A 12,831-nucleotide genomic window follows, 5' to 3' on the forward strand; every position below is an offset into this window, starting at 1 on the left:
AATATATATGACTATAATAATGTTGAAAATATTCATATAGAAACATGTTTTCTGGATGCACCAAAAAATAACCATTGGCATGTTATATGATACCTATATCGGTTTTGTTATCGTACTGCAAGTAAAGGATGAACTATTTCCATTCTGAGCATGTTTCATAAATACAGAAAGCAAACGTGAGACTTTCTTCGAGAAAAACGAAATTTTTCCGAAGACATTACCTATTTTGTCAATGTAAAAGTATAAATGTGACATTTTAAAGTAAAGCTACTGTGTATACAGTGTGCACTGACGCTGTAATTATACACCAGTGAAGCAACGTATTGTAAAATCTTATTTGAACAAACTCTGAATGTTGATACGTTGACTTATTCTGTTTAGTGACTAATAGATAACAGAGAGACATAGGTAAGGATTATTACATGAATCATGCACACGTACTTCCATGAACTAAGGCTTCGCAAACGGGAAACAACTTACATAAGATTCACAGAAATGATAACTTCATAAACACCCTCTCCATATTGAACTTTTGCTCACCTTTGATCTTTCGTTCCGCGCTTAAAAAGGTGTCGATCAAGTACATGTATGAGAAATTTGTTTTACTGTCTGAATTTCAAAATTTTCCATCTGATATAATTGTATGTATGAGCGGCGCCATGAGAAAACCAACGTAGTGCGTATGCGACCAGCATGGATCCAGACCACCCTGCGCTTCCGTGCAGTCTGGTCAGGATCCATGCTGATCGCTTTCGAAGCCTATTACAATGAAAGAAACCATTATAGCGAACAGCACGGATCCTGACCAGGCTGCGCGGATGCGCAGGCTGTCCTGGATCCATGCTTGTCGCAAACGCACTATGATGGTTTTCTCATGGCGCAGCTTATATATGAAACAGGGTCGATATTCAGAGCTATGCAATCGAAATATACATTTCGTAAAATATCATTTCACGGAATGAATGAAATATTTGCCGTTAAGGAAAATAAAATTGAAACATACTTCTATATCTCATCGAGTCTGATTTGATACAATATGCTGCGATGAAGAAAAACTTAGAGCGGTGTCCGTCGACTTCCAACATTTTATTCATTTTCTCCCTCTAAACACGTTAAGATAGAAAAATGGTATCTGTCTGAAATGCATTTTTTTATGTAAAAATATCAAAGGACTATGAAGAAAAGAGGACCCTAAGGACCGGCGAGCCTACAACAGTTTATATTTTCATTAAACACTGCAAAAATAACAACACCTATACAAAAACGCTGTATTTGTCTGGAAGATATCTCGAGAATTATAGGGTACACATATAGAAAGGCATGCATTTGTATTCAGAAAATAAATGCGTGAGTTCTGCAGCTGAGATAGTTGTGCAACTTTATGGCCTCTAATTTTATCACCTAAAGAACTAATGCATTTTCGCATTGAGAAACTAAGTCTTTCCATTACCTAAACGTTCTTTATTCATGTTAATATCTGTACGAAACTTTTCAAACAAATACTGTAGCGCCGTCTGGTCAAGAATCAGTTATGTATTGAAGTACAATAGCCTTAATACCCACAGTTTAGAAGCAAAAGAATGTACCTTTGATATCCGTCTAGACGATAATAAGAATTGTTAATAAACGTATTGCATTTAGTTTAAAGAGCGTTAATTATTGTTTGTATTGGGGTTTAACGCCGTTTTTCAACAGTATTCCAGTCATGTAACGGCGGACAGTTAACCTAACCAGTGTTCCTGGATTCTGTACAAATACAAACGTTTTCCGCAAGTAACTGTCAACTTCCCCACATGAACCAGAGGTGGAGGACGAATGAAACGTTAATTATGTTTCTAATAACGACAGAACTGTATCAATGTTAAATGACACACATGACTTTCAAATGTGCGATATCACATTTCTATGAGTGTAATTAATGTATGTGGTATCAGGGGTGACAATATGTATCTAGATCTGATACAATCACACAAAAACGAGAGAAATATTTGATTTTTTTTTTGCGACAGTCACATTCTTTCTCATCTTGTTAAATATGACCAGATTTTTTTACTAGATGTATATATTATTGTTGCAAACATTCACAATTAACGCAGACATTATTAACAAACTCAAAGGAGATAATGTCACGTTTAGAAAATGATTATAAATCAATACAATAAATACGTAACCTATAAATTTGCTTCACGGACTTCAAAAGCAGTGAGGAATCCCGAAATCGACTTACGTTATCCTCCTGCAGTCAGTTTTTTTAAATTTCAGAAAATTATAAAGAAAAAATGTTTGATTTAAATCAATCAACTTAACTGATAATGTTGTATCATGTACAATTTTTGAAACATGCAATGGGTCGCCACAAATGCAAAACAAGGGCGGGTGAGCTGTGGACACTACCTTTTGATTGTAGACAAAACTACCAAAATGGGCAAGTAGCACCATTCAAAGGTATGTCTGAACAACTAAATTTTGTTTCTTAGCTGCAAGATTCTTCATAAGAGTTCAACTCGCATTTTTCTCAACTGCTAAATGTTTTTTATACCGAAACAGACATGACTGGTTTTCTTCGGGAAATTGGTCGAAGCTTTAAAATAATTTACAGGCTAGCTTATTTGTTTGTTTTGGGTTTAACGCCATTTTTCGGCTACCTTATAATAAATCGAGTATACAATAAGCAAACAAATAACAAACATGACATTTCACCATTTTATTTTATTTTTAATGTACTTTTTTCACACTTTTATCTTTGGCTACAACTAGCACTTTAGTCATACAATAGCTAACATATAACAAATCTTCAAATAATTTAAACAATAATATGCATAACCTGTATAATTATTAACAACCATTTTCACACATTATATTTCACATAAGTGGTAAAAATCAGCGGTATCACTTAAAAACTGATGAAACATTTATCAGCACATGATCGTACTTATGACAAAAAAACAACAAAACAAACAAGCAAACTAAAGCTTAATATCTTGTTAAAATAATCACAAAATTAAAATAATATTCTTAAAAGATCATGGAAAAAAATCTTGAAATATCCTTTTAACCAAAGTAAAGCTTTGTACACATATCTAAGATATTTTTGATCTCTGATCTACAAAAAGTTGTTGGTGAAAAACAGAGTTCTTAAAATATGTTTAATCAAAGAATATACAGCTTTCTTCCCAGAAATAGCTTTGATTTCTCATCGGCATACTTTATTATTGTACTCATCATAAGAAGTAGAAATGATAAACAATTAAACATGATGACTATCTATAAATGTCTTTACCATAATCTATTGTAGTACTTTACTTATATATTTGTACGCCAAATTTACTTTAAAGCATGATTCATAGCAATAAGATAAACTATCAATCAATGCATGATGGAAAAGTAGATAAAACTGATGAACAAACAGATAGGAGAAACTTTCCCACAGTTAATCTAGAGTGAGTCATAACTTTAATAGAAATCAAAAGAAGCATTACGTAGTTTATCATTTCATAATTTCTTTGAACGTAATAACAGGCAAATGCAATTGTATTACATTGACTAGAATAAGGTAAATTCTTTAGAAATATAACAAAATCTAAAAGAAAACAAATTAATCGTACAGCACAAATGTGAAACACCGGAAAGGCTGACTACTCTTTCAGTCATATCATATCTGGCACGCGCCCAGGTGAGATAGCTGTTGTACAGGTAAATTTATATTGCCTGTCTGAAGTGTTTTACATCATTCGATTCGTAATGTGGGTGTTTTTTGTTTGCCACAACTGTGTCACGACATAGGATTGTCCCAAAGAAGTCCTTGAAATCAAAATTTACGTAACGTCCTTCAATCACTAAAAGTACTCAATTCACATATTCGTTTTCATTGTCTAAAATTTAAGAATGACGCATGTATCGAATTGTAAAATGGTAGGAAACTGCATGAGGTGACTGGGCCGAGTTAATTCATGTAGCTTTTTTTGTATCAAGTCCACTGTACTTAACTCACATATCACAGTCAAAATAGTATCAAACCGCACCAGTATAGCACCAAAATGTAAATAATTGCGCAGATTCTGGCAGGATTTCTTCTAAATACCAAGTTTTAACTTAGTAAATGTTCTCAAAAATGCCTAACGCTCCTTTGAGTAAATGGATTTTGGGATCCATTGTAACCAGTGACAACAACGACCATGAAATATAAGTTTGCTGTCATTTCAAACGTCGTCGTCGCTCTCCTCTTCCTCTGCCAATGTCGGCATTAACGGCGATCTTGGAATTACCGGCGAGAGACTCGGTGATATTGCGCTTAACGTCGGTGACGAAGATAAAATCTGTGGCTGAAGAGCATCGTGCCATTCCTCTGCTTCTTTGCACGAGTTGGACTCAAACGTAACACCTGTGCCCTCGTAATCATTTAATGTTACACGAACTTGATGTTCTTTCTCGTTAGTTTTGTCCACTATACAATTTTTCAAACTAATATATCCAGACTGGAGGCTGAATTTTTGGTCCTTGAACAACACCGCATAGTGTTCAAATGAGCTTCGGTACACACGGACGAACACTTGTACTTTCAATTTACGTCCTTTATGTTGCTGTACAAGACATAATCGACCGCTTTTGATCTCCAAACTATCAGCGGTTGAAACCTCTTTAGTGCACATATCGCTATTTAAATAGGATTGTCCGCTTCCAATAATATTTTTCATATCTAAGTCAGTTTAATATCTCGATATTCTCGAATTTATAATATATTTTCTAACTTGTTTATTATATTTCCTCTCTATCGTCTGACTGTCTTACAAATACTACTACTACGCATGCTGACGATCCGCTATATACCTCACTTTTATCGACTAGCGGTGACCTTAACAGCGTGATAGGTCAACGAGAGGTACCATCAACCAATCACTATGCAGCTAGTGTGGCGGTTTACTTGTAGTATGATAAATTGAAGATTCACTTAAAGTACATATTACTTGTCACGCATATCAGATATTGTGATATATATTTAAAAAAAAATATTGTGAGAAAGCTCTCTGTACTAAATAACTGTTAAAGCGAGCGAGTATAATAAATAATATTTAAATGTGTTTGTCTGTTTTGATAGGTTTAACGTCGCACCGACACAATTCAGATCATATACCTTCGAAGAAGAAAGAAGGCCCCAGGTGCCCATCCGGCAATATTTCATCAAGGGCGGGCACCATGGTAGAAATACCGGCCTTCCGAGACGGGTTTCTTACATGAAGAATTCAACGCCCCGAGTGAGGTTCGAACCCACATCGGTGAGGGGCAAGTGATTTAAATATTTAAATGTGTTCTTTAAACAAGCTTACAAGTCAAGTTTCAGAAGAACCCCGGGGGATGGAAAACGCACGTAATATGAGTCATTACATCTACCAAATAAAATATATGAAACTCTGCATGGTTTCTATAGTGTTGTTTTTTTTTTTTTTCTCTTAGAAACATAGGCAAGTTTAACTGTTAATATCTTACTAACACATGAAATAGGTTTATCCAGTGCGGTAACTATTAAACATATTTTAATCTTTGCTAGACAACGCAGTACATATTATGACGTTCAATCTTTGAAAGAGTTATTTGAAAAAGTTTCAGTGGGAAATGTTTTATCGTTTTTAAAGCAGATAGGAATATACCAATAAATCTAACATTTCATATTTTTATTTACATCTTGCAATATTATTATGTTTGCAGCTGATATTTTAACACATACGTATATACATGTTTACATGGCTGATTACATTTTTGCATGGATGTTTTTAGATATGTTTTACATTATTCATAGTGTTCTTTGCATTTTTACATGGATGTTTTTGGGTATGCTTTACATTTTACATCAATGTTTGTGCTTGCAATGTGGCTTCTTCTCGGCGATATATGACCGTTTTGTGTCGGTTCGCCGTAAAACCCAACCCAACTCACTCACTCACTCAATGAAGAGAGAGTATTTCCAAAGTGTCGTTCAAATAAAATTAGTTTTATCTTGTAAGTCTGTAGGCTGGAAGAGAATGATATTTTTAGAAACAAATAAATACCACAGCTGTTTAAAGTAATGCTGCAGAAGAACTATCTTTGGCCTACTGGTGTCATCGATTATGCCTTTGCGACCAGTGCAGACCAAGATCCGTGCAGTCTGAGCGTGGTCTGCACTATTCGCTATTGACTTACAAAGTCTGTTGAGTTCAAATAATCTGTAATAATGTTAATTTCTTTCTTCATACTGACACTGATATTTTCTCAGAAAACCACTTTTTCTCTAGGCTCATCTCAAGATAAGAGATATTGTAATTGTTTCAAGAAAGTGCATATTAAAGGATTCTATGTAGATATATTTGTTTTGAAGGACTCTAAGGACTGATGCCAATCTGTGTTCGCTATTTAGTCCGTATAATTTCATTGAACACCCCTTTTATTTATAAGTAGTCCTGTCCAAATTAATTGATGTACCAGTCCATTTAGGGCAAAGGTTAACAATTATGTGTCAGTATGACGTAGAAAGATAATACCCGGAATAATGTATGTAGTAAGGAAGCAAAAGTTATGTATCCTGGTTATTTAGATATGTTTGTATCTCTAGGGACAGTATCCGCATTCATTATAGTCAGCCATAATGTAAATAAACTCCTGGGTAAAATATTATTAAAAAGCAGTAATACCCTTTCGAGACAGGAATGTTGTATTGATTTAGAGAATTTCCTTCCGCATGTGTATTTCCTATAAAGTTTCCAAATATCCAGTCTGATTTTGAGTTTAATTAAACTTTCAATGGCACGCAACAGAAACCGCGGTACATCAGCGATAGAAAACAACTTTTCGTTAATTGCGATAGGTCAGCTGGTTCTTTTATTAACTAGCACAGGCGGCCCGTACTTGAATTCAGTGTTGTTATAATTTCTGGTCCGTTGGGATCATAGAGTCCATTCAGTATCTATGTATAATATAGTTCCTCCTAAGCCGGTGCTAGAGGCATGAGAGGTGTTGTACTTTACATTACCTCTCATGAACAGACTCAACCAAACTGAGTTCGCTATTATTTCACTTGGTCGCATTACGGTCATCTTATATTTTTAAACTTGCAAAATGATTATTGTAATCCCTGGCCCTACTACGATATCACCTTTTGTCTTTTTTCCCCAAACAAATCTGCTATCTTAATACAGTCAATACGGTGAGCCACTTGAGACTGAGCGGAATAAAAACTAAAATGTAATTTATAGCCCCTGTCTGTCAATCTCACCTTATAATGTGAACATTTCTAGTAATGAACTATCGTACACTATTGTGAAATTCGGCAGAAAATTTATTGACGGATTTATCAATTTATTTACAATTACTTTGTAAGTTAACAAACAAGCCCATAATGGTTTACAATATATTGATTCACATTTTAATTGTATTTTCATGTCCTTGCGAAGGAGATAAACACGACATAATGTGCGTCGTTATTGGGTAATTCAAGTATGTTTACAAAGTTTTTACGAGATTTCGCTTTTATTGTTAATGAAGATTTTGTAATAATTTGCTCTTTAACCTTTATAATGAAAAGCAGATGATTCAATATTTACACTGCAGATAAAACCTTGAATAAGGGAATTGAAAAATATAATATTTATCTCCAAAATAAGAATGGCGTAAAAAATGACCTTTTGAAAACAAGCAGTATTATAATAAAACAGAACTTAGTAGAGTCATTTGCACAGGAACATCACGATTCTGTAAAATTCTTGCGGATATTACACAAATTTTACTGGGACCAAAGAAAATAACGTAGTAAAGGTAATCTGAATGACTGTATTTTTCCGTCGGTTTTTATAGCGCTCAGCTACATACAGAATACTGAAGTAAATGTGTGTGTGTGTGTGTGTGTGTGTGTGTGTGCGCGTGCGTGCGTGCGTGCGTGGCGTGCGTGTGTATGTGTGTGTGTTCGGGTTTAACGTCTTTTTTCAACAATTTTTCAGTCATATAAACGACGGTGTCTTCTTGCAGCAGTGAGCACAATGCCCAACTTTATAGTGCTGCCTCACTGGAATATGACGCCGTAGACACGTGGCATGATACCCCACCCTGTAACATTATACTGACACCGGGCTGACAAGTTCTAGCACTATCCTCTTAGCGAGGAAGCTGCTAGTACCATTTTTTACGTCTTTGGTATGATGCGGCCGGAGATCGAACCCACGACCTCCCGCACTCGAAGCGGACGCTCTACCACTAGGCTACCGAGGCGGTTACTGAAGTAAGAGGTATTAATAAACCAAACACACCTGAATCATAACAGCGACGAAAAGAATACCAACCTGTAAACCCTTTTTGGTTACCTAAACCACATTATTTTGGGAGATTTACATTTATCAATTGAAGATGATAAGAAACAGCGATTAGTTTTGATGAAAGGTGTAAGAAAATGATAAATTATATAAAAAATTAATTACAACAGGGGGGAAAAATAAAACTTCACTGATCAAATACAATTGACGGGATGAATATGGTTTATAAGCGAATAATAAATCTATTTGAATGTTTTTGATGAAAAACCGAAATGCGGTAACTGTCAACGTTTTTTACACACAAGAAAAAAAAGCCACAATGGTTAAAGTATATCGTATAAAGTATATCGAACTTTAAACATCAAATAAGTTAACTGTATATGTGGTTTTACAGCTACGGTTTTTATTGAAATGACGGCGTAGACAAAAGTAAAATAAAAATAATTCGTGACAGATTCATAAAACTAAGAGCTGATGCACACTAAATTATAAGTTGTTAACTATTTATATTACCTGCATTATAATGTATCGCTATTTAAGTTGGGGTTGCCCTATCAGGTTGTAAAACTGACGATGTTGGCAAGCTATACAGCCATTTGTGTACATACCATAATGCAGTGTCATACCCTATATAGCTCCCTTCCGATATAGCTCCTCGGGGAGCTATATTCAAGGCACCTTTTCGTATAGCTCCTGCGGAGCTATATTCTCCGTATATAGCTCCCTTGCTAAAACTGGAGCTATAAACGGAACACCTGTAGATTTGTTCCGTTTATAGCTCCTCGGTGACCAGATAGTGTCAAAATATTTCATACATGATGCCTTAATTTTAATGCAAGGGTAATAACTAGTACTAAACCATACTAGTACTAAACTATATTAGCCAGTCAACATATTTGGACAGTTTTGGGACTTTGTGGCAACTACCTTGTTTCGTCAAGTTCGACAAAAAACTAAAATCTTCAGGTACACCTAATTAACGTTTGTTCAAAATTTGATAATTCTGTCACATAGTACGAAAATGAGTGCCTGTCACGGAATGATCAAGTACGTATGAACTCGAGGATCATAACTGCTAGACCAGATACAAAACTTTAACCCCATGTTCCTAACTTCAGTTGCCAGTCATTAATTTTTGTTCACGTTGGTGATTCTTGGTCTAATTGTATCCGTCTTTGGGACAATGTACCTACGCAGTCGCTCTCTAGCTCATACGTACGAATGGCTCGAGAAACAAAATTCATAAATCCTCACCTGTCTCCCAAGTGGTGTGGGAAATCGTATATCCAAACGACATCCTGGCAAATAATTATGTTTTGTATTACTTGAACAGTACTGTTATAGTATGTTAATTTTATTATGTATAGGGAGTCATATTCGTGCTTGCGTTCGTATACAGCTCCTCTGTCCCAAGGAGCTGTATACAAAAACGTGATACGAATACAGCTCCCCGGGGAGCTATATCCGAAGTTAGCTATATAGGGTGTGGCAGTGCAGTTCTTTGCAATTGACATACACGCTGTGGTACAGTATAGACAATAATTTATATAAACGACTGCTATATGGTATGCTGGAACCATACATGTTATGAAATATATGTTTCATTGTTCGATTATTCTTAACTAGATGTCGCGTATTCCCAAATTAAGCTTTGACATTTCGCATGCAGGAAGCTACGGGTTACAAATATTTTGATCGTTGTTTGTCACTTTATTAACATTGTGTTTACCTAATCAGTTGTGCAAATGAAAGTTTGTGTGCACTTTCTCAAATTATTTGTTATCGTGGGTCACGATTAAAAACAATTTAAGTCATGTAGGTCATTGTTAAAAAATTTACAATCAAGGCATTAATTCTTAAATAATGTAGTCCTTAAAATCAGCTTTTTGAATTGTAATCATTATCTAATATTTTCATTGAATGATTATTTATTCGATAAATGTACAGTAACGGCACAAGTGTACGTGTTATGGTGAGGTTTTGGTATGCGGTCTGAGTTTTTTGTACCTTACCAGCGACATAGTCAGACACGGAAGTTAGTTTCATTTGCAATATTGCTATAGTACATGTATATGACATTTTATCATTTGATCACCAGTTGCTTTGTGGGATAACCAAACTATTCAAACGTATTAACAGATGATATCCGCATCCCAAGAATATCCTATGTTGTTATAACGTTAATTATTGTTGCTTGCAATTGCAAGTTAGTCACTCACTGTCTTTCCATTATTCTTAGAAACTAATCTTTTATGAGGTCTTCTAAAAGCCATATTGTAAAATTCACGGAAACGAAACTTGAAACTGTTGTTTTTCGGAGGACCACTATTCCATAGGCTCACTAACATGTATGGTCTTATTGTATGAATGAAAGTGCCATGGTCATGTTTTCTTATATTTGTTAAATATAAACATAAACGCAAATAACTTAAAATAGAATTTTATTAGTGGTCAGTGGGAAAACGATTTGCATTATACAATGATTCAATGAAACAGTTAACAAAATATTAAAAACATTTTCCAAAACATTTACACAGAATTACAAATGTTATGTTACCTTGGACCAAACATACCTATTGAACTTAAAAACTTTATAATGTTTTGAGTCACGTATAGGAGGCTTCTAGGTACATCGGTACGAAGTTCAAATATTAATTAGAACGTCGCAAGGGGTCATTCCTTAAACCTCCGGCTTCTGATAATGCATGCATGGCCTATGTGGTGTTGGCACTTAAGATAATACAAGCCGCATGGTTTCCTTATGGCATAGGTCAGATTAGTACAGTATTGATAACATACATGTGGTGTTTTATCACCATCCATGAGATACTCATTTAAATCATGGTGAAAAAGATATTTCTTTACAACAATGATGTCGCTTTTATCTTATTTATAGGTCTATGCAATAGATAAAACTGCCCTTACTCACTACGACAACATAGTTCATGTCAGTTGTTACGTAGGCTTCCGTCTATTTCATTTATTCTACAGTTTGCTTAAACAGTAATATTTGATAAACAGAACTACCAGTCTTTCCAAAGTGATCAAAGGCCAGTCCAGGTTGATGTTTTTCAGTATGTGCTTCCTCAACTATTAGACAATCTGCTTCAAGTATATATAACGCACTATATAGATGTGCTCAAAGTAAAGCAATTGTGATATAATACAGTCTGAATAGCATTTTGTGCGCAATTTTTATATTGACTTCCTAACACCAGAAGTATGCGACATCTCATGTGTCTACAGACAATCCTTTCAAACTGATCGAAACTTCGAAATTGCGCATGAATGTGACAAACTTACAATTCAGGTATTTGGACTGCATATTGAAGAAGCTGCAACTTACACGTGCTGCGGCAAACAAGCAGTACTTCAGGAATGTACTGAATCGTTGTTATAGCGGTGGAAAAGCATTGAGTGGCAAATTCAAATTGAAATATATAAACTTTTAAACTTAAACAAATCGTCAATAATGTTAAAATATTATAGTTATGACTACAGCTCTGAAACAAAAACAGCACATTTTCAAAACTTGTTACAGTCCAGTTCATATTATTCAGACCAAAATTTGTTTATGTGCCCTTATTCCTAACCAGGGATGTACTCTAGTTATCCTGACCTTCTATGTTACTGAAACTGAGTAATATTTGCTCAATGTATCAGGAATTGACTGATAACACAATAAAGTTTAGGTGCATTAAGTTTTTTACTGGATTAAGTTCATTACTGCGTTCAATACGAAATAACCACTACAATTCACATTTATGGTAATCATTTCATACTTTTATGATGGTAATTATAGAACTTAGCAATCAAAAGCATTGAATACACATCTGCATCTAGAGAACAGAACTTTATTACACAGATACATTATAAATATGGACTCAATAGTGATCTGCTGAATCTAAATACGAGGTGAACAGTTACGACACCATACGACACGACACGACATGTGCAGACTGAGTTTTTCTACAGAAAAAAAAAATATTGGGAACATTTAACGTAGTCAAACAATACAAGTTGATAATATATTTAAAAATAAGTGCATAATGAAAACGAAATTGATTTTCATCGATCAATGACAGTAGGGAAATTTAGGCCTTAAAACTTGAAATATTGTCACGTAGCTGTTATCCTTACCTTTGTTTGATTAAATTAAAGTACAACATTCGATTGGTTAGAGAACATTGATAATCTCTTACGAATGTAGTTCACTTTAAGTACATTATGTACTTCACACAACATTGGATTGTTTTCAACCTAGTATACCAGAACAAGGCATATGGGGTCATTGGTTTACTGAATATGGCATCCGCTATAATATGCTTTAAATTCTTATGACTATGACCATTTGAATACACACCTGAAGAGGGTAGAGAACATTAACCGCCTCATGTGTAAGTAGAGAAATGTCTTGAACACTGTCCATCCTATTTACTATACCTTAAGGAATGTAGAATGCGTTTAAGGTAATTGGTGTACTGCTTGCTAACTAACTTCCATGGAATCTTAAAATATCAGGTAGTTATGATGTACAGTAGCTTGTCTCACAGAC

At 34.8% G+C, this 12,831-nt stretch overlaps 1 protein-coding gene across 1 annotated transcript; it reads right to left on the bottom strand.

Moving 5' to 3' along the window:
* Positions 1–2,689: 2,689 nt before the first annotated feature.
* Positions 2,690–4,809, bottom strand: LOC128557092 (uncharacterized). The gene has a single exon (XM_053543737.1). The coding sequence runs from the start codon at positions 4,692–4,694 to the stop codon at positions 4,200–4,202; it is 495 nt and encodes a 164-aa protein (XP_053399712.1). The 5' UTR covers positions 4,695–4,809; the 3' UTR covers positions 2,690–4,199.
* Between the last annotated feature and the right edge of the window lie 8,022 nt (positions 4,810–12,831).

The sequence above is a fragment of the Mercenaria mercenaria genome, chromosome 5, assembly GCF_021730395.1.
Source record: "Mercenaria mercenaria strain notata chromosome 5, MADL_Memer_1, whole genome shotgun sequence".
Taxonomy (NCBI): domain Eukaryota; kingdom Metazoa; phylum Mollusca; class Bivalvia; order Venerida; family Veneridae; genus Mercenaria; species Mercenaria mercenaria.

Excerpts from the sequence above, each read along its gene's own strand:
- LOC128557092 (XM_053543737.1), bottom strand. The coding sequence starts at position 4,694 with ATGAAAAATATTATTGGAAGCGGACAATCCTATTTAAATAGCGATATG.